Source organism: Pavona decussata, unplaced genomic scaffold, assembly GCF_977016875.1.
Source record: "Pavona decussata unplaced genomic scaffold, jaPavDecu1.1 SCAFFOLD_237, whole genome shotgun sequence".
NCBI lineage: Eukaryota > Metazoa > Cnidaria > Anthozoa > Scleractinia > Agariciidae > Pavona > Pavona decussata.
Window position 1 is genome coordinate 966,220 of NW_028145642.1, and position 23,425 is coordinate 989,644.

A 23,425-nucleotide genomic window follows, 5' to 3' on the forward strand; every position below is an offset into this window, starting at 1 on the left:
CAACAGTTGGGAGAATTCAAATTTTCTTTCTCTGAGTATGCATGTGTCACCAACTGAAAAAATACATCTATCAAAAAAATTATCATGAAATTACATCCAGTCCCTCAAAAGTTAATCCTAAGAAATACATTTTACTGAGGTTGCATGTAATTTCAATCCATAGAATTTAACAATTCCATGCCAAAATGGCATTGGAGTGCAGATTTCATGCAGTCCAGTAAAGCCTGCAAATTATCTATTGGGAAAATCAAGTTACAGAATGATGCAGAGATGGCATGGCAAAACATCTTTAGAATTGATCAGTAACATAATTTATGGTACAGTAATTAATTGTCACCTTCTGTTTTCCTCCCTGTGTTCTTCTGCCAATCTCTGGAGCAACTGATCAGCAAAAAAATTGGCCTTTGTGGCCAGGCCTCTCTTTAAATCATCACAGTCCAGCTGAACCATATCAAAGTGAGCTACAGTTGGCAGTGAATTGATTTCACGAGCGAGTGAACGGAACTTTTGGATTTCCTGCAATTTCAATGAATTATGAATGAATACTTTGTTAAAGCGTCTGGGTATTTGGGTGAAATTGTAGGGATAACTTGTACATTTATTTAGTGAACTTAGTGACTGAGTAAAGTTGCCCTCACTTGCAAGAATGTGTTGTTCTTATAGATATCCTTGCCCCTCCTGAAGAATTTTGTTTTAGGCTTGCACCTCCCTATCCCTCCAGAGATTACAGTGCACTTTAAACAGTTCCTCTGGCTTTAAACATCACCTATAATTTCTAATGAAGTTTCATCAAGGAGATCTAGATAACGTGTTACTTTCTGGAACCTCTCAGTCTTAAAAGGGAAGTATCACGCAAATTTATTTCATTTCAAAACCCCAAAACGTTTGTCTGCCAGCAGAAACAACTAAATAATTGTCAAGCTTAAGTTTGTTATAAGTTATCACCCCAGTGCAAAGTATAAAACGAGTGTGGACAATATGCGAGCCAGCGAGGCATGCGAGGCATGCAAGGCAGACGTGCGAGGCATGAACAAAACATGCCAGGCATGCAAGGTAGACGTGCAAGGCATGAACAAAACATGCGAGGCATGCAAGGCATGAACAACCCCCCAACATAAATGCTAACTGTTAAGCTAACCGGGGAGCTATTTAAGCTAACTGGAGTGCTATTTAGGCTAACCGGAGTGCCTCGCATGTCTGCCTCGCATGGCACGCTGGCTCGCAGATTGTCAAGACCCCAATAAAACTGTCCATTAGTGCCTCTGCAATGGTAACACAAAACCCTTCATTTTAATACATCACGTCAATTATCTTGAAACCTTAAGTTGGGTACTTTACAACAAAACATTTGGTATTTGAACTTATACTCTACATGTAGCTATAGACAACGTGCAGGGAAAATAAGAAAAAAATGTAAAAGCATCTTCAAATAAAGAAATTATCACTTTTACAGGCTTATTTAAGTAATTCCCAGAGGTTCCGTAAAAATCTAAAGAAAAACAAAACTTTTTAATTGATTTTCTTATTTCTGTCAAAAGGTCTTTGGATAGATATTAATTTGTGTTCATAGAAGGTGAATGTAGCTACTGAACATTGATTGAGTTTCAGCCTTATCTTAATACACCCAAAAATGGTTCTTTAGCCTAAATCTTGTTCAAACACCAATGGCTCACAATTTAAAACAAAATCTGTAAGGGCATTTTTGAAATATCTGTTTATGCAAGTTATGATCAAGCTTTTTTCAACTTATTTTTGCTTTATTTTATCAGTCATATTTTTAAAACACAAAAATATTACATCTTAAAATTGCAGCCAGTTAAGAAGCTAAGTGTATGTTCAGAATCTTTTGGTATTTTATGATAAAAGATCTTTGGACAGAAATGAGAAAGTGATAAGTTTTATTTTTCTTGAGATATTTTAATGAACACTACATGGGAATTATTTAAAATCAGCCAATTGATTCATTTATATTTACTTGAAAACACTCTTATGGATCTCGATTTTTTACTAACTTTGCAAGTCTTCTTCTAGCTTGAGTTGAAGTGTATTAATAATGTAATGTGTATTAATAATGCCAAGTGTCTAATCCATACTCCCCCCATGGAAGGGTTTTTTTTTTGCATCCTCCCTCCCCTCAGGAAATTCCAGTTTAGCTTCATACTTTGCTTCTAAAATTTTGACTCCTAACTTTGACCCCAGTCCCCCTAGGAATTTCAAATGACCTTCCATGGGGGGTATGGATTTTTCTGGAACTGCACAAAACTAGATTTTGAGATAATTGACATCATTCAAAATGAAGGGCTTTGCATCACCATTGCTATGGCAATAGCTGACATTTGAAAACCAATGAAAAAATAAAAATATTTGATCATAGGTTGGAAAGGTGGGATACAGTTATTGTATGAGGTAAATGGAAGCATGCCTTCCATGCAAAATTTAAAATATCCACTCCGAGGCCAGAAAAACCATTGCGAGCCTCCTTAATTACATTAATGTTCACAATTTTACAACACTGACAGTTAATTGAGAACACAACGTAATAATTACTTGAGTATAATCATCAAAGGAACACTCCCGTGAAATAAACTGTTTGACATGTTCGGATGCCTCTCCAGACACAAGAGCACTGTATTTGTCTGTAAAATAAAATGTGATGGTTACAAAGGAAATATATGGAAACCACAAGAAAACACTCAGTAAGAAGTGAAAGAAAAATGACTGAAATATCCATACCCAACCAAGGGTGGCAGCAATTATTTTAACCCCCTTTGCCCTCAACATCCCCGCCATGGTGGCCCCCTCCCACACAGCCATGCCCTAGCTTGGAATTCCACTATTGTTAACTCCCCCCTTGGAAATAATTTCCTTTTTCTTTGCAATCACTTTGGAATTCCCTTCCTGATCTCCTACTACTGCCATGAACAGATTTTGTGCTTTTTTTGTTTTTTGGAGATGGATCCATTTCCAAAACAATTCTGCTCATGAAGTACATCACTTGTCTCACTAGCTTGTTTTGAAAGATCGAGATTCCCTACACTCCTGCCATATCTCAAGTGAATTATTGATCATGAAGCAGCAAATTATGTGAGCAGATTGACTTGCAAGAAAGTGATAAAAATATATTTTCTAGAAGGGTTTTCAAGATAATTTTTTAGAATACAAATATGTCATGCTAGCTGTAGATCTACAAACTGATCTTTTCCACAGTCATTAGTTGTAAATTTTTTTGGTTTCTATGTACAGTTGACTTCATGAATTTGTGGTTGCACAGTAAGAATTAGTTTTCTTCCAAGGCATGAAATAAATGACAGAGATCTACTGTAATGGATTTTGTGCTTTGCCTTCATTTTAAGCATAAACTTTTGATGTGCTAATCTGAGAAAATTTCAAGAGAAAGTCGTTGAAAGCATGGTGGATTTTTGTGGACTCCAATTGCGCCTGTTGTCATGTGCTGCTTATTACAAACAAAGAAACTTCTTTTGCCTGCCTCAAATCCGTATTTCTTTTTTGTATTCCAGTCCAACAGAACCTCCTCCCCCTTGGAATTCTAAGATGCCCCATGCGGTATGGTTAACAGATATTTTGTGAAATCACCCATTGTCGCTTAACTTGCTCATGCAATTTTCAAGCCTGACTGCAGTACAACCTTATCACCTAGATCTAAACACACATACTCCAAGGTGCACATGTATGACTGCATATCTAGAACACATGCACTATTCTAGATCACAATATTCAGAAGTTGGGAAATCACAGTCCAACAATATAGCCTGCACACCTAAACAAATGAATAAATTAAAATTGTTGACTCACCAAAGGAGTGTAAGTACTCTATAGGCTGCTGTAGATTGGTGTTTACAGCATCTTTGAGGAATTTAGTGCATTTTGACAAAACATCTTTATCCACACCAGCATCCACATGTGTTACTGTGTTGCCACCTCCCAACCATGACTAAAGAAACAAAATACAGCAACACTTTATAAAAGGTAAATACAGTGAAAAGAATTGACAAAAAAGGTCTGCATAATTACAGTGCAACGAACTCAACCGGGGCCACCAATAAATTACTGACACTTTGAAATTTTAAAGAAATGTTCGTTGCACTGTAAAAAAAAAAAAAAAAAAAAAAAAAAAAAAATAATAATAATAATAATAATAATAATAATAAATTATGGCAATGAATTATAAAGTTATTATTATAGGGCTTTCAGTTATATTTGCAAAGAACTAAATGTAAATCATATTACATTAATGGGCAAAAAGGTCTGCATAATTACAGTGCAACGAACTCAACCGGGGCCACCAATAAATTACCGACACTTTGACATTTTAAAGAAATGTTCGTTGCACTGTAGATAATAATAATAATAATAATAATAATAATAATAATAATAATAATAATAATAATAATAATAAATTATGGCAATAAATTATAAAGTTTTTAATTTGCAACACAACCATCAAAACTGGCTTTTTGTTTACTAAGACCTAAATATATTTCTTAAAATAAAAATTATATACACTAAAAATTTAACCTTATTGATTATAGGGCTTTCAGTTATATTTGCAAAGAACTAAATGTAAATTATATTACATTAATGGGCAAAATGAGAGTAAATATCAACAAATTATTATGAACTTATTATAAAAAGCATTAACTTATATTTAACTGTTTTAATACACTCTGAATAATTTTGATAAATCTGAAAATAAAAGCTTAATACTAATGTGGCTTTTACAAAATAACAAATTAGAAAGCTTTCATTTACATTTGCAAAGATCTAAAATTATGTAAATTATATTACAATAAATTAATGGGCAAAATAAAAGTACAATAATCAACAAATTATGAACTTATTATAAAAAGTATTAACTTACATTACCTTTTTTAATACACTCTGAATAATTTTGATAATTATCTGAAAATAAAAGCTTTCTTTTGCTTGTGGCTTTTACAAAATAACATTGAAAGTATATCAGTTATACATCTAACACTGCCAGGAGGGGAAGTATGTGATTGTGCTGCTACATGTATATATTTGAAAGCGTCTCAGTTAAAGTCCATAAGATGAGCTAGCAAGTATTGAGTGAAATTCATGTACCTGTACAGTTGGGACATTCTGCATGGTACCAGAGACAGCAGAAACAACATGTAACACAGCTGCCTCTACATCACCAAGAGCTGGATAAAACTGCATGTGGTCATCATCATCTAGGATCAACTCCATCTTGAACAATGGAAGATGGTTTCTGTTCTCCTCATAAAACAGATGCTCCCAGGCTGATAGGGTTCTAGTTATAAGGTCTTTCAACTTAAAATATCCATGCAAAATAATTAGCTCACAACCACAGTATTCAAGTATATTTACATAATGACAAGATATCAGATGCAAAATAACAAATAATTATTTGGAATTGCAAGGGAGAAAATTAACTTTAAGGGTGGAATATAGGATCTCATTATTCAACACACTCTAACACTACCCAAATAAGGTTTGTGCACTGAACATTCATCATCCGCAATCAATAGATTGATATCCTGTGGTGTACGTAATTTCATGTGCCAGCTCAGGGAGAAAAATAGCAAAATATAGATAGTCTCCAGCTTTTCTGCGATAAAACTGTGCTTTGTTATCAATACATGTGTTGAACAATAAAATAATTATCTGGCTCAATTTTGCAGAATATCCCCTGATTTTAGCCAAATTGGCCCACAGCTTCACTGGCTAAGTATCAGGCAAAATTCTGCACAATTTCAGAGGATACGTAAATAATTATAACAATATAATAATATTGTTAAGTGTCGGAGCCATTTGGCCATGCATGGAGTTAACTGTCAATGCTCTGAATAAAAATCCCCTCTAGATATTAAAAATGTCTGAGGTATGAATTTTTGTTTCTTGGAAATTGTCTGTAAGGAGGATTGTTAAGTTGAGGGATGAGGGTATGGCAGGGAGGTGGACTGATCAGTCAATTAAGTTAAACGTAATTGAATTACATAAAATTATATTTTGTGAGCATCCAGAAAATATCCATTCCCACCATGAAAGGACATGTTGCAAATTCCATGAGTGGGGGTGCCTCACAATTTAAGTATAATGCCAAATATTTGGACTATCCAGGAGGTCAGGGATTCAAACCAAAATCCCTTTTGTGGGAGCCTAGTGGATATGGATGTTATCTGGAATAGCATATACCAGTAAAAGGACTGTGTTACTAAGGCCCGGTTCATACGTCGAACTTTACATGAGCCGAACCTAATCATTTGGTTCGGCGCATGTAAAGATCGACGTATGAATCAGTTAGGATCGACAGATTTGTATTTGGGTCGACCCGCCGTTCCATTCGACTGCGCCAGTCGAATAGAACGGCAGAAGTTCGACTTCGATTCAGACGTCGAACTTTTCATGTGCCGAACCAAATGCATACGTTACGTATAAATTATATGAATTATATCTATCCCAGAGGTCTGTGCATTCCATCGACTTGGCATGTACGCAAATGACTTCATTCTGAACAAGATGGCGGGAAAAGAGAAATGTGCTTGTTCTTCTTGTTTCGAAACAACTGAATATACTTGTCTGAGATGCGAAAGATTAAAAAAAAAAAAAAGAATCTATTCTTGATGTGCACACGTACTTCAAACCGACAGAAACTTTCCAATACAGGCTATATCAAAGGCGAAGCCTCAAAACTTCTCAGAACAAAATCTTCAAAAACAACATTTGAAGAAAACATTACTCTATTCAAACAGAGATTACGCAACAGAGGTTACCTCGATAACCTTATAGATAAAACTCTTTCAGAAGTCAACCTCCGCGAAAGAATGTTGGCACTACAAAACAAACTAAAAACCGGCAAAAACATTTTGAGGTTTGTTATGGAATATCGCCCTTCCGTGCCTAACCTAAACCAATTCAGATGAGTAAATATAGGAGCCATAATCAGGGATGGAGACCGTAAGCGTGGGGTCCACGCGTCCTTATGTGTTGTACCAAAAAAAATCTACTTTTAGAAAACATTGCCCCCCCCCCCTCCCCTTCACATCATAAACCCGCGTGAATACACGCAAATATGCGTGGGGCTACTACCTTATATGTGACACGGAAAGCAGCTGAGAAAAAATTCACTAAAGATAAAAAAGTCCTTACGTGTCTGAGTACATGTACGTTGAGTGTAAGCTTTTTTCATTCATTCAACAGTAGCAACGCACGCAGCGCCACCGTTTTGGCGCCTTTTTGACTTTACTGTGAGAGTCATGTGAACAATAGGCCGCTTATTCCAACCTTTCCCGTCTTCTTTCAATTGCTACCTTTTCTTTGTGAGAGTCTAATTCCTTAAATGTGGGCACTGAGGAGATATTCCCTTGCAGAATTTTAAAATTTTGACGCCATTTTGAACGGGTAGAAAAAAATTTCAATTTCTCCGCGCGCGATCCTGGCCGTTTACACGCGTGCGCGCACGCGCGTATGGTCCAATTTTTTTCTAAAAATAGATTTTTTGATACAACACATGGGGACAAGCCCACAAGTCAAAATGGCATCTCGTTACGGTCTCCATCCCTGATTATGGTTCCTGGTAAAAGACCTTGATAGAAAATCAGCCTCTGCTAGGGGAGATCTACAAAGACCCTTCCTTACTTTCGTACAGAAAAGTGAGATCTTTGAAAGACGTACTCGTAAGAGCAAATTAGCTTTGAAGAAAAACTTTTGAATGCAGAGGTCAACACAACGCAGGAATTAAACTTGCTGGTAATTTTGCCGGATCTCTCTTGTGAAAGACCTCGTGTCAGGCGTCACTTAAACGTGAAAATACAAAACTGAATGCAAGGCTGGCACTACGGCAAAGGGCAGATTTATTAGTGGCCAATATTTCGACTAATAGAATTAGTCTTCCTCAGGGCCAGAGCTATACTTTGAAGGTCATATTCTTCCTATCTCGACCAGTAGGAGCCGTGTTTGGCCTGTCTTTATTATTTTACCAAGCAAGCTCTTCCATGTAAGAACTCATCTTTCCCGTCATTTTAAATCTTGTCAAGTAAAAACAACAGCCGCTGACCACGAAAATCTACTTTCTCACTTTGGCTTTAATTAAGTTCAACTTCAGTTAGGTTCGACGTCTGAATCAACTGCCGAACTTAATTATTTGGGTCGACCTTAATAGGTATTAGGTTCGGCTCATGTAAAGTTCGACGTATGAACCGGGCCTAAATGTTTGGCAAATATACCTGATTAGAAACAAGTGTGGAAACACTGTTGTAGAAGGAATCAACTTGGGAAGAACTCAGATGCTTCAACATGTTTTTGTCTATAAAAACATTCACCACCTCTGGAAACCAGCTGCAATAAAGACAGAAGAAGAACTTATGGGTAATAAGTACATGCAGTTGCTTTAAGAGACAACTGTGCAGAAACATGTTAATGGGCCTTTATTATTTTGTTGGCCCAAAATATCACGAGGAAATAAAGTCTGTAACATTAGCTAAATTAACAAAAAATTAGCCAACCTATGCATGAGCTTTTCTTCAGTCTTCTCGCAGTCTAGTGTCACATTGTTTTTGAGGTGCTCACATTCAATGGGACCTTGAGCCCTGCAAAAACATACATTACTTAACAACACATTTCTAAGTCTATATACACTACAAATGGCAGCTATAATCCCCATAATTTACCTCAAAACCTTAAATTTCACATGTAGATTTTACCAGTATTGAATAACCTGTGAAATTACTCACTGAAACAATGGTATATTATATTATGAAATGGTATATTATCCTGTTTTTATTAACCGCAAGCCAAATTGTTAGTTTTAATGTCACTGTTCCGTTTAGAGTATCCAAACACACAAGCTTTAATGAAACGTAGAGTAATAAACTAAAGAAAGGACCACAAGACACGTTTGGCATTAATTTGGGGGACACCGCTCGGCGATTGGCGTGACTGGCGACTTCTATTGCGTGACCATTTTAAGGTCTCACTTCTCTGGCACTTCCAGCTGCACCTAGGCCAACAACAACAAAACACAACAACGCACTGCAACAGCAGCACAGCTAGGCCAGCAGCGCCACTCCAAGAAGAGTATTGGCAGGTTGCAAAACTAGAGCGCTACGAGCTGCCATCTAGGCCAGCAACGCGCAAACCTAATTAACTGAATGACCTATCATGCCTCACCTATCTCACCAGCGCTGCTGGGTCGGACCGGAGTATTGGCAGGTCAATATTACCAAAAGTCATTGACATGAACTAGAGAACTTAGCTTGGGAAAGTCGCTACGCAGACTTAACCGAAGCGCAAACGCCGACAGGCATCCCCAAGTTTATTTGTTATATCACAGATCAACCCCCAAAGGGAGGGAGGGTGGGTACATTTTTTACAGCGTAACAGTAGATAAAACCACGTCGTAACCAAGTGTGACTTAAAACATTCTATCGCACATTTAAAGCTAGACAGCGTTCAACGTCAGGGCCAATGGCCAGGGTTGTACTATGCTTATGATAGACTTTACATCATAGCAAACGCGACATGAATGCACCATTCACTGGTTTAGCCATACAGAACAAGCGAACTAACTTGTCTCCAGACAATGTCGCAACATATTACAATGTGACTATTGACTAACGTGACAATGATACAGTGATAAGTCTAAAGTACAGTATGTAGAGATGCCACCCGGGGCTAAGGGAGTCACGTTCCATTAACTGCGTTTTACAATTGTATTGTAAAACTTTCTATATTTTATCACATGAATACATCCAGCCTGGCAAAAATATGTCTTGATTAAAATCAAGCTGTAGCTGTTGCATAAATGTGGCTATGTGGTTTTCATAGTAATCATTCGATTTAGTTATTTCAATCCATAGTTTTCATTTCAAAACAGAACGTATTATACATGTATCCTAGACAAAAAAGGTTTTAAACTTCAACAGTACAGGTCATAGGTTGTACTTTCAAGAATAGTACAACTGCAACTTGAAACTGCACATGGATTCATTTGTATACAAATTTTTGCAAGGTCAAATACAGGGCAATATTGAATTGGATCAAGCCTGCAGTTTGATCATTAATAATTAATATTATTACAATTAAAAGGGGAGAGAAATTATTCTACACTAACCTCAAATTTGACTGATCAGTAATGAGCATGGTCGAATAATTTTTACTTTGACAAATTCCCAAGATTGTCTGCATGGAGGGATGGAGAATATGAAGATTTTGCCTTATGGACTCTCTTGATGCATTGAAACTCTCTCTCCATGGGCTGGAATAATCAATGCCACTGCAACAAAATGAATACAGTCAACTCTCTCATAAGCAACCACCCGTGGGGCACGACAAAGTGGTCGCTTACAGGAGGTGGTCACTTACGGGAAAGATCAACAAAATAAGCCTATAAAATACTGGATTGATTAATTAATTACATAAAACTATTACCTGATCAGCTTAAACATTTAGGCATGCAGTTATATTTGCTACGCAGACAATGACATTTCTATTCCATGGCTTAAGGAATTTCAGTGCATGAGAACACTGCGAAAATTAAGCACTGTTTTTTTTGCTGTCTGTTAATAAAAAGTGGCGTCTAGAGAATGGAATTAATGACACAAATATCAAAAAAATTAGGAGCCAGATGAGCTTATAACACTTTGCTTGACTGATTTTACACTGAAAAATAAAAACAAGGCGAAGATAATGAACTGCTGAGTCAGTTTATGCGGCTTAAAAAAATGTTTAAAACATTGGGGAAACCTGATGTTTTCACTTAACCAGTGATGTTTCGGCAGGGTTTGAATAAATTATTTTTGCAAGTATGTGATTCAGCTGCATCCCCCCCCCCCCTCCCCCCATTGGAAAAAAAATGATTTTTGGCCTCCAATAAATATTCATAGAAACGCTGCCAAACGAATCAGTGTGTCTGAAAACCTCCTCTTGGATAGCTTCTGAAACTCCCAAGGGACCAGAGTCAAAGAAATAACCCAAAGATTATGTTAGGCTTAGGGTTACTGTGAAAACGCCAATTGTTTGTCAGCTCATTAGCTGTGCATAAAAACCAGTCCCAAGGGAGTTTTTTGACACACCGAGTTCACTGGGGACCTAAACAAATGAAAAATGACGACTTCAAAATTTTGTCACTATTGGCCCTATCCCCAATACCCCCCCCCCTCCCCCCAAATGGAAAAAAAATTTGATTCAAATATTCATAGAAAAGCTGCCAAACCAATCAGTGTGTCTAAAAACCTCCTCTGGGACAACTTTTGGAGTTCCCAAGGGACCAGAGTCAAAGCAATAGCCCAAAGGTTAGGGTTAGGGTAAGAATGCCAATTGCTTGTCAGCTCATTATAAAAATCAGTCCCAAGGGGGTTTTTCGAAAAGCTGCCAAACGAATCAGTGTGTCCGAAAACCTCCTCTTGGACAACGTTTGGAATTCCCAAGGGACCAGAGTCAAAGAAATAACCCAAAGGTTAGGGTTAGGGTAAGAATGCCAATTTGCTTGACAGCTCATTATTAATTTGTGCATAAAAATCAGTCCCAAGGGGTTTTTTTGACACGCCGAGTTACCTGGGGACATAATCAAGTGAATAATCACGACTTCAAAATTTTGTCATTTTTGGCCTTATCCCCAATACCCCAATACCCCCCCCCCCCCCGGCCCCACTGGAAAAAATTCCATTTTTGGCCTCCCAACAAATATTCATAGAAAAGCTGCCATAATTAATGAATATCATAATTTTGATTAATAATTTTTCTCATGCAATTTGGAATAAATGAGCACTTGTAAATTTTTTCAAATACCACAAAAATTTGCACTCAAAATCATAATTATTACCTGTACAAATTTGCAAAAACTGAGATTTAGAAGTCCTTTTAGTGGAGCTGACTGTAACCATAGTAACCACTATGATGTCACAATCAGCCCTATAGTATTGCCCATCAAAAGAGTTACAAAGATGTTATAGTTGGCCCACATGTTCATATAGATATATTTTTTTTGTAACCTGCTTTTTACACGGAATGCCCGCAGGGCATGACATGTCTAGGTTTCGGTCGGGTATCTTTTTTTTTTCTTCGTCGTAGTCACAAATCGACAAATTAATTTATGCATTAAAATATGTCCTCCCCTAGTGGGGATGTATTGTTCTGATTGTCTTCAACAAAAGCAGGCCAATCAAAATCTATTATTCGGCACATATCACGAGAGAGGGGACCCACTCATCCCTTCCTGTGTGACGTCAAATCATTATTTGATTTATTCATTAAACCTTGATTAAATTCTACCCTCTCCCAGAAGGGATTTATTGTTCTGATTGTCTCGGACAAAAACAGCCCAATCAAAATCTATTATCGGCGCATATATCACGAGGGAGGGGACCCACTTATCTCTACCTGCGTGACGTCAAAGCAAGTCATCACTTCGAATAGTTGTTTTTGTTCAATGGCAGCCACATGTATGAATTTAAGACTCTGATCTGCCGTTTTCAGAGAGAAAACAAACCTTTTTCAAGCAGTAAATTGAAATAATAACTTCTAGGCAGTACTCGACAGTTGAAACGGTGGAAATTGGGAGAGTTCACAGCAAAGAAACTCCGCTTTAAAAAACAGATCGAATAATCAACGCAAAGGATTAGAGCTAGAGGAGGCCAGACCAGTTCAGCGGGGTCATGACGTTATTGCATAGTTATTTCTGGTATGATTCCTAGTAGCACAACGATAAGTATCACGCAATATATCTGAATAAAACCTTTCAGACATTTATTTCAATTGCCAAGGGAGGATAGTTTTTAAATATCTGCGAAACATACAATGGGGAATAATTGGGGCTACATTAAGCACTCCGTGTAATGCCATTAGAGGGGCATCTTGTTGGAAAATTAAAACTGACTAAAAAGAGCAGCTGAAACTGAGTTTACAGTTATGCAAGATTTCCATGGCTCCTTTCAAATCACAAAACATTTCTTTGGTCAATCTCTAAGTTGTGGGCCATGACCCTATATTCCAGAAAGTTTTGGCTAAAATTTCCTTTCATTATAAACAAAAACTGCTTGGATTTTGGCACAAAAAAATATGGCTATAGGCAAAGGAATTCCCAAAACTATACATGGAGTATGGTGGCTCTTTGTTATTCTGTTCAAAGGATGTAGACAGATATAGCCTGTACCAAACCAGTTTTGAGTCAGGTAATACAAAAATGCCAGAACTGTACATTAAACATGAGCCTCTCTATGGGTATTTCTGAAGAAATCGAAGACGCGAAGATCACCGCGGAAAAAACGAAGATCTCAAGATTGGAGCGAAGATCTCACTCAGATACAAAACTGTCAAACTCGTAAACACTACAGAAAATATCTCTTATTTCTGAATTTTGGCGTTTGACCACATTTCTGTGTGTTAAAATAGGGTTGACAGACCTGCGCTAGTCCCACTGTCTGTACGTTGTGTTGATATTTTGGTTTTACAAGCATGTTTTTAAGCTATTTTCCTTCTGTATAAGAAAATCTTCCCTGTAGATCAAAATGTCATGTGACCGATCGATCGATTGATCGTGAGGGGGAATTCTCAAATATACTGAATGGAGGTTTTCTCTGGTGAGTCTCGGATGCTAGTGAAATTTTTCTGGTGAGTGTCTATGTTGTTTCTTATGCAAGACTGCAGTTTTGATTTCTTGGAATCTCATCAGTTGCTAGCATGTTAAAATGGGGTTAAAACGTCGCCAAAAAATCCAGCAATCCTTTATAATTATTGTTTCAATAACTGTTTATATTGCTTTTCGTGAATTTAAACAGTGAGTTATGCAATTTGCTGTTGAAGTGAAATATTTATCAACTGTGAAATAAATAACACTGAATAAACATTTAAACCATTTCAATCCGAAAAAACGAAGACCTTCCTAAAAAAAAAAAAAGAAGATTTGCGAAAAAATTGCGAAGAAAACGAAGACCGTGGGTACCCATAGAGAGGCTCAAACATGGTTACAGTGTACATGTATTTCTTTTCAGCAGGATTTTCTCTGACAATTGACATGAATTTAAGAGATGTCAAATTAAATGATTTTAATATGCTATACTATGTGCTGATACAGTATTTAATATATAATCATACATGTTTTAAAACTGCAACTTACAATAACTTTTTAAAATTCATTTGAATTAAAATACTAACACCAAGCACTTAACTAAAAGAACATTTCGCCTGAATAGGCCACAAAACTTTAAACAAAATGCAATTTCTGGAAGCATGAAGTTGATTTCCTGGGGAAGTATATCCTTTTAATTACTGTATTAAATTTGAATTCTGAAACAAGCAAGGATGATCATAAGTAAGTTGTAATAAAAACATGTTTTTTATGACCCATTTTACAGATACCAGGAACAAGGAAATATTATCATTGAATTTATTTATTGTATACTTTCAAAACTACATGTATATTTAAACATAGGTGCCCCACTCCTCTCCCCTGGAATTTTCCAGACCTTTGACACCCCCAACTCCACTCCTCCAAAATTCCTATTCCCATTGTGGTAGAGGTATCAATATTTACTGAAAACAAATAAATAATTATGTCAAGGTCACATACACTATTTCATCTGGTAAGTCCTCATCTCCTTCAACTCCTTTAACTTTGGGCTTCACAAGAATGTGTTGAACTGCCGAAAAAAAAAAAAAGAAAAAAGATTGACAAATTTGAAAACAGCAAAGATCAAAATTATTATACTGGTAACGTTTCTGATCTCTCTTGATGTAGCTTAAATTCTATATAACATAACTATATGTGTTAACTGATACAAGAAAAGAACTGTACAGTCTGTTGTCAACAGTGGAAATAACCGCATGACCAAATCAATTTAACATAATTAAAGAGTTGTAGGGAAGTAGGATTAAAGGAAATAAAGGATGGAATGGTGGAAATATTTGAGTATCATTAATAATAAAAAAGGCCTTGTCCTATTACTTGTGCTGGACAAATTATTTAAAAAGATTTACTAGTCTCTGAAAACACTGTGACATTGTACCAGTCCTAACATGTACCTATGGACAGAATGTACAGTTTAGTGGTCTCAGGTACTTTGGCTCTAGCATTTCTGGTTTCTCATTACATCAATAACTGACCCATTGCCTTTCTGATGCTGGCTTCATATTGTACTTTGACCTCATCATGAAGCTCCTTGATATATGGCTGTAACTGTGGAGATGACACCAGTCTTGATGGAATCATTGTCAAGATAGTGTCCCACCAGTCATCGGCCATGGGTGTCACAGGCCCTTCTTGGACACACTTTTTCATGAACTGGTAGTTTAGCTGGGGAGTGTAATATATAATATTTAAATATTTAAACCATCTGGTTTATTTAACAAGTACATGATCTACCATCACCTAGTCACTCACAACTTGGAAAACTGAACAACTATTACACGTAATAGCTGTCCAATGGTTTTCAAAGTACCACACAATACAAGCAGTGAATGCTATGGCTGTCATGCAGTAGCGTGACTGCCAATTCTTTTTTCTTCGTCTTGCAAATGGTCACTCAAATCACCCCAGACATCAGGTTATCACTTGGTCAGACAGTGCAGGAATAAATGAGTTCAGGCCAGGACGGAGATAAAATTTCTTTATTTCTTCTATATACTAGATAATGCACTGGTAGCCCAAGCTCACTATCTGATAACATGAACATGAAATTGATGTGATAGACCTCAGACACTTAGATATTTAGGTGAGAAAAGAACTGTGCTGAAAAGCTTGAATAGATCGAGACTGTGGTTGACAAGTTAGCAGGGATTTCAGGCAAAATGGAAGGAGAAGATACATGCACAAATTATGGAGAAACGTCTGAGGGTGTTTTGAGCTTGTTTGGCTGTACATACATGTATCATTGGGCCATGGGCCCTGGATGGTTTGACGCTGTAAAGCAGTGATGCGTGACTCGGTCATTAGGTTATCATAAGGCTATTTCTGGTATGACATCAAGTAGCGTAACAGAATTAAGGGCAACAAAACAATATCATACTATCTTTCGGACTAAAACTATTCAATTAGCTCAATCGTGCCGGGAAAAAGGTTTAAAAAAATATGCAAGGTGTACAATGGGAATAAATGAGGCTGCTAATATTACTGTAAGCCTTTTTGGCTTTCTTGTCAAAATTGAAACATTCTCTGCTGCTCAAACACAACAAGACAACTGCAAGAAATACATGGTGTAGGAAGGAGAACTGCATCAGTGTGCCCTTTATGCTTCTCTTTGAACTAGGTATAAGGCCATATTATTTGAGTTTAAGAAGAAAATTTTTACTGAGTTTCATTTGTGTGAGCTAGCCGGCCCAAGGATACCCCTGAACTTACGGCATCTTCAGAAAAGCAAGTAACTATTAATAGTTAATATTGACTGGTTAATGTTTCTTCCTCAAGGGAAAGGCAGTGGAGTGACAATTTTGTCCTCTCCCAATTGTAAATAATAGTAGCTGGCAACAATTCAATTCAATTTTATTTTTCACTCGTACAACGAGATTCAGTACAATACATAAAAAACAATAAACATTTTATATTACAAAGGTGGATTAAACAACACATGGTGATGTTTTATTTACTTATTTACTAGTAATTTGACATTCATTTCATCCTCAAATTGACAGTTTTAGAAATACCATACAAACTCTATTTGTATTTTTCCATTTAGTAATTGAAATTAAATCAATTTAGCAAATAAAATTATGCTTGGGTGACCTCTGATTAATTATGGTATAATTTGAAAACTTTTAACAAGAATTAATTACTAATTCCAAAATAAATTAACTGGTCAGAAAATTTTACACTCTGACATGATTTACAGTATGTAACTTACCCTAATTCTCCTCTCTGTACTCATCATCTGTAACAAATTATGACAAAATTAATATGCTTACTAGATATATTAGATAACTTTCAACATCTATTTACTCAGATAAGCATTTGCACACTATAAATACAAGAATTAATTACTAATTCCAATGTTGTTTCGCATCATGTCGGATAACATACATGTACTTGCTCTGTACAAATTGTAATTTTTGCCTTTTCAATTTGATTATTGTGCAGACAATTAAATTATCTTAAAGAAAGAGAGGATCATTTACGCAGTAACCACCTTGCATTATTTGACACTACCAAAATTATGCAATTAGAAGACTCTATTTTTGCATTTTATATGTACATGTTTACATCAGAGAAACATTCCCAAGTGTCTACAGCATGCTTCTCTTGCTCCATTTGCTGACGACAACACTCTCTCCTTCTCATCCCCTTGCCAAGAAGACTTGCAACTCAAATCGAACATTGATTTGGACAAATAAGTAATTAAGAAGATTAACCATAGGATAGGATAAAGCACTTGCTCCCTATTTATGCTTGGAAACGTTTCGTTATAATACCACCCCCACCCAAACATTTTTGGAGTACCCCCTGGAATGGCCTCAAGTGGCTGCATACCTGTGATGGCACTTCTGGCTCACCAGCTGACATGGGCCTTCTCTTAAGGCTTTCTTCTGTATCTTCTTGAGCTTGGGCTGCTTTGTCATATCTAAATGAAAGTCACAAAGTTGGAAACATGATTATTCCTGACAAAGCTGTTATTAGGCACCAACCTGTGATTCCTGTGTGTGTGTATGTGTGGGGGGGAGGGGGGGGGTCAAAATACCAATACGGGTATGTGCCGCCCAGTGGGGTGGTGATTTTGGGACCCCAGATCTAGAATGGGACGGTATCCATTTTAGAGATGTTTCCTTGGGGCGTAATGTTTCGAGCTCACAAAAGTTTCAAATTATCAGCAGCCATATCAAATCATATCAACTCAAACAACTTTAGTTATCCACAGTTTTCTCATCAGCTACATCATTACATCATTTGACATAATTCATATAGAGAATTTGCTTAACAAAATATGTTAACAAACAAACTGTGCACTCTGTTGTGTGCCGTAGGCTATCGTCTATCTTCTGTTTGAAATCGAAGCAATAATGTTGCTGATTTGAGTAGAAGCAGAATTGTCATATTTAGATTTACAAGTTGAACAAATAAAAAAATACATTTTCAAAACAACGGGCTATTGAAAGTTACACAATTTCTAGAACAGGGCATTAAACATTGACCTATTTCAAGAAGAGGATATCATTTTGAGTGCAAATTATATCTAAAACAGGAAAAACTTAAGCTTTTCCAAGAAGGGACTGGTCAAGTTTAACATAAAAGATGGTATTACATGTAGCTCTGCACAAAATACAAATTGGAATTTTATAGTTATTGTTAGGAATAGTACCTGCAATGAGTAACATTTAATGTTATTTAACAGATACTGGCAACCATAATTACTGTAGATAAAAAGTTTGACAACCACCGTGTACATTAGAGTTGAGCACTATAAAAGAGAGTATTATGTGCTTAACCTTAAAATTATGGGAAAATCAAGGTAATAATTTATTGTAATATATAATTATGTATTATGTATAGGGAAATTAAAAAGTGAGAAACAGTAAAGAATAAGACTACATGCACATGACTCTAGGGCTAAATACAGTTAGACTAAACTGGGAAACCATCAGGTATAAATCACTTACAATTTGCTCATCAAAAGCCCCTGCGTGTGATCACTTCTCCTGTGTGTCCTGAGATAACTTTTATCAAACTTAGAACTGGGTGAGGTTGGTGACGTGATGGGAGGAAGGCGAGGCAGTTTCCCCGCTGAATTTGTAAGGCGGGTCTGCTCATTTCTGACAGACATCTAAATAGCAAATAAATATTTAAAGAATCAAACTCAAACTAATTAAACAGAAAAAATGGAGGGAACGTCATTACTGCACTGTGGACAGTTTGTGAGCAGTCTATTGCTCAGTGTAGAACCAAACTGAAACGTGTAAATAATGTAAGAGTTACTAAATAAATAAATGATTTTATTTAAGTGTTGAAGTATTTAGTGCTGTAATGCTAATTGGGGACAATATAAATCAGTGAAATAAATATTCAAACTGAAAATAACATTGTTAAAAATCCCAACTGGTGGGAGGCAAATCAGTTGACTATTTACATTTAGCGTGGCCTTGGAGCGGGACTTGAACCTGGGGCCTCCAGATTACACGTCCAGAGCCCCTAACCATTAGGCCAAGCCGCCTCCCACTGTACCTGGGTACAGTAATCATAAGTTTATTTCATTTAAAATTGGTGACATGTAAATTGTGTGGTTCCAGAAAATATCCATACCCCCACCACGGAGGGAATTGGAAATTCCAGAGGGGTGGGGGGGGGGGGTCAATGGCCCAGGAAATTACAGAGGGGAGGAGGGGTAAATGGTTGGATGAGTTTCCAGAGGGTCAACTTCACGTTCATGTCAGACATAAATGTTCAAAATTGTAACTTACCAACTTTGCAACTTCATAGATCTTTCTTGAAGACATTACTTTGTTTTACTGTTTTAAAGAAACCCTTGTTACATTAAAAACATGTTTCCCTTCTCCGAAAAGCCTTTGTAAGCGAAGTACTCCAACTGAGACAAGAAATCTATGTCTGCGTTGCGTGACTCAGAATAAAACTGTTGTTTGTGAAACTTTCTTGCGTAGAAAATATTGTTTACTAGCAACAATTGAATTTGTATCAATGTTTAAAAGGGAAAATTTTGTATGGCTATCATGTGAAAGCCCCAATTTTACATAAAACATTGAAATATTTGTTTGTTATTTTTGTATGCTGTGTAGAGTTACAGGCAAAGGTCAATCCCCGAGGTCAATTATAACTGGTTTGTCAAAACTGACCCGTGTTAAAACTTATTTTGTTAAAAGTATTTCAACTTAAAGTCCAAAACTATTAACTTAATTTCTATGCCAAAATTCAACAAAATAGATCCAATTCAACATTCTTTTAATGCGTTATTGATCTTGTACAAAATTTGCATAAGAACGTGAACATGCTAATTTCGTTTTGCGGCTCCATTTCGTCTGCGGTTTCAAGTTACGATCTGAAAGCTCTATTTGTCTCCCTGTCCTGCTAATGCTTATTTTGTTCATGCTATTCCGATTCAATAGGAAAACTATTGACTAAAATAACTAGACTGAATGATTACCAAGAGAAAACTCAAAATTGGACGGCGCGCGCGCTCTTCGATAACGCATATTTTCTCCTCGTGTAGGCAGTTCTTGATATTTCTGAAATGTTCACATCAAGCTGATTTTAGAAGCGTTCTTTTGAAATAAAACTTTTCCAGAGGGGGGTGGGGGTGTATTCTGTATTTAAGGAATTTCCGAAGAGGTGGGGGGGGGGGGTTAAAAAAATACCTCGAAAATGGAAAATCCTGGAGGGTGGGGGGGTCCTATGTGAAATTCCCTCCGTGGCGGGGATATGGATATTTTCTGGAACCACACAATTAAGAAAACTGTTTTAACATTTACCTTCTGATAGCTCCAATTATAAATACTGGCCAGTCAAAATGTATGTTAAATGTGGTCAAGTTCCACCTCCAACGGAACCTCTCACAGTTAAAATATATTTGACTGACCAGTTGAAATGAAGGAACGCTCAAAACTAATGAAGGTTATTATTAAGTCAACCACAACCTTGATCGTGTAGCTTCTACCATAAGTCCATTTTTAATCAATTTATAAAATGTTCCTTTCCACAGCTAGTACGACTTGTACAGTATATTCCTTTTCAGGTATCAGTCCTCTCCCACCCACGAAGGGACAGAGAAGGTTTCAACCATAAGTTCCTGGGACCAAATTCACAACGCCCTCCTGTCAGTTAATATATTATTATATTAAGTACTGTTTCTTAACAAAAGCCTATTTGTTAGTCCAAGAAATTATAGACTTTTGTTCAGAAACTATACTTAGGATACATCTTGACTAAGGAGGGCTTAGTTAGTGAATCTTGACTCTGATTTTCCCAGGTTTGCAAAAATTATGGAAACAGTACATCGACCTTGTCATCTTAACGCATACAATTTCAAGAACCAATTTTCATTCCTGCCCCATGTAATAGGCCATTTTACAGTTGTGTGTTCAGTGACCTGGCCTTGGATTGGAAGCGAGGCTGGGGGTGACCTTGTTTTGATACAATCCTCACTGTTTTTCATATGTAATTAAACTAGTTAGCATAAGAACAGCATGATCTACATATGAAAAGCAGTGAGGTTTGTATCAAAACAAGGTCACCCCCAGCCTCTCTTCCAATCTCAGGCCAAGTCACTAAGCACACACCTGTAAAATGGCCTATTGCACCATTCATCCTTTCTCCACATTTTTTCTTGAATTGTATCATTAACACATGCATAATCACTTCCATATTGAAAACATGGTAGTTTTTCCTTGATGCTTAGCTCAGTCAATGAATAAAAAATTATGAATATTTCTGCTTAATGAGCAAGGTGGCCCCGGGAAGATGGCATATCTTTCACATCACTTTATTTAGCTTGATAACCATGCTATTTACATTCTGAAAGATTTTTAGGAAACATTGCTGACAGAAAAATTAGTTATCCCTGGAAATACCAGCTTCTCAAGGTAATTTTGCCGAGTGCTGCCAGGAGAGTCGAGTCGAGTCAATTTCATTTAACTCACACAAATATTACAAAGATGATTATTTTTTTTTTTAAAAACTAGGCCACACACATTAATATAGAGGATACAGTACATACAGTGAAGAGAAAATATCACGTAGTATAGTTAGAAGTAGAAGTATTCGGAAATAAAAGAAACCCGTTTCTATCCGGTGATGATGCCCGGCTGAAACATTGTTTTCGCAGTTGCCCTCGAAGATTCACGTCTTTACCAAATCTTCACTTTATTAAAGCTTAAGGACAGTCTTTTAGCCTCTGGAATTAAACTATTTACTAGGAGTACATAGGACAAGCTTCACAGAAACAGGGTAAAGAACAGTTAGTTAACAGCAGCTTTTAAGTTTTTTACATCAAATTAGGAAGAAGCAGAATTTATCATAACAAACTAAACTTATGAATTGAAGGTAATCTTAGTACTTCAGCTTGTTTGGCTCACTTATAGCATCCTTTTTGCAAATCATACGTACCTTCTGTTTCTCTTTTTAGGAATTTTTCCCTTAGTGCTTGCTTTCAGAGAATTAACAATGATCGATTGGACAAATATGTAGTAGTTTTCTGCATTTTACCATGCATTTGTGTACGATAAGGACTTCTATCCACATCAAAAATGGCGGCCTTGCAAGGCTTTCATTGTTGCTATAGTGACGTCAACATAAAATGCCGACTTCTGGCGACCGACCGATGATGGTCCCGATGACACCCGATTGCTCCACACAAAACCAGGCCAAAAAAGTCCGTAAAGTTGTCCTGTTTTACACTAAATCCTTTTTCGAACTAATAAAAAAGTTTTATCCATGAGGTAAATCGTTTTGCCGGATGTCACGCATTCAAACCGATCAGAATCTACCCACTTCACTTAAAAGAAATTGAACTCTTTGGTCATTTGGTAAATCGTAAAATATTTGGTGAAGGTGGGGCTCTACCTGAATTTGAGTGAAATTTAAAGAGGTTTTAAGAATGGATAGAGAAAGAAAATGATTTTTGGAACACTAACAGACAGTCGATAACCACGCAAGAGCACCCCAGGTTGCTAGTGGACTAACTTGGTATCCGTCTATTAATTATTAACTACAAATTCTAATTTTAAAACTTCACTAAATCTTCAACATTTCTTATTTCTTTTAATTTTACCAATCCTTCAAGAAAAATTATTTCCTTCCAAATATATCTAAAAATCACGCAAAAATTCATGAAACACCCCAAATCATTGATTTGTGTTATGAATGGAGGGTTTTTGTATTGCTTGAAATGCAAACAAGATATTTCCATTTGACCGATTTTAAGCGGCGTGAAAACGGCTTTCAGGTGAACCCTCACCTTAACTCGAACTGACTCGCTAAAAATTTACAAGCTCCCAAATCTATGCATTTAAGATAAATTGGCGTTAATTTTATTTGACCCTTTACTAATCTTTTGTTTAAAAATAATTGTTTTTCCCAGCCATTTAATTGAGAGGGTTGTCAATCGCGCACAGACATACGTGAACCACGGACGGCAACCGGAAGTCGAATGTTTCCTTTTTTGGCGCGTTTTTGCTCCTCACAACGGACGGGAAAAGTTCTTGTTGGACGTCTGTGGCTTGAAGTTACAAACGTGATGGCGTCAAAACGCTCCAAAAGGAGAAAAATTTTACTTCCGGTTGCCGTCCGTGGCTCACGAACGTCAAACTCAAAGCGATCCTGATTCTTCATTCCCCAGGTCTTTTTCAAACTGCCTTCAGGGGCACCCAACGGATCGTTTCGGTAAATTATCTGTTCGGAAGGCCCTTAATCTCCTACAATTTTCTGAGGGGAATTTTCACTTCGAACTTTCGTGATATGGGAAATTTAAGACCTAGTGTTTTCGGATCGACAGAA

The 23,425-nt window shown here is 36.7% G+C and overlaps 1 protein-coding gene across 1 annotated transcript in view; it reads right to left on the minus strand.

Annotated features, from left to right (window-relative positions):
• The window catches only part of LOC146457777 (dynein axonemal heavy chain 12-like), a 71,345-nt gene extending 49,151 nt beyond the window's left edge, over positions 1-22,194 (minus strand). Inside the window, exons 1-13 of the mRNA XM_085091562.1 lie at positions 22,037-22,194; positions 18,583-18,746; positions 17,459-17,549; positions 16,836-16,862; positions 15,103-15,292; positions 14,570-14,639; positions 10,115-10,276; positions 8,508-8,591; positions 8,229-8,340; positions 5,104-5,313; positions 3,814-3,952; positions 2,548-2,636; positions 338-516 (exon numbers count right to left, since the gene is read on the minus strand). Of these exons, the coding sequence (XP_084947688.1) occupies positions 338-516; positions 2,548-2,636; positions 3,814-3,952; positions 5,104-5,313; positions 8,229-8,340; positions 8,508-8,591; positions 10,115-10,276; positions 14,570-14,639; positions 15,103-15,292; positions 16,836-16,862; positions 17,459-17,549; positions 18,583-18,746 (1,517 nt within the window). The 5' untranslated portion in view covers positions 22,037-22,194. The remainder of the gene's footprint in view (positions 1-337; positions 517-2,547; positions 2,637-3,813; positions 3,953-5,103; positions 5,314-8,228; positions 8,341-8,507; positions 8,592-10,114; positions 10,277-14,569; positions 14,640-15,102; positions 15,293-16,835; positions 16,863-17,458; positions 17,550-18,582; positions 18,747-22,036) is intronic.
• Positions 22,195-23,425: the final 1,231 nt, after the last annotated feature.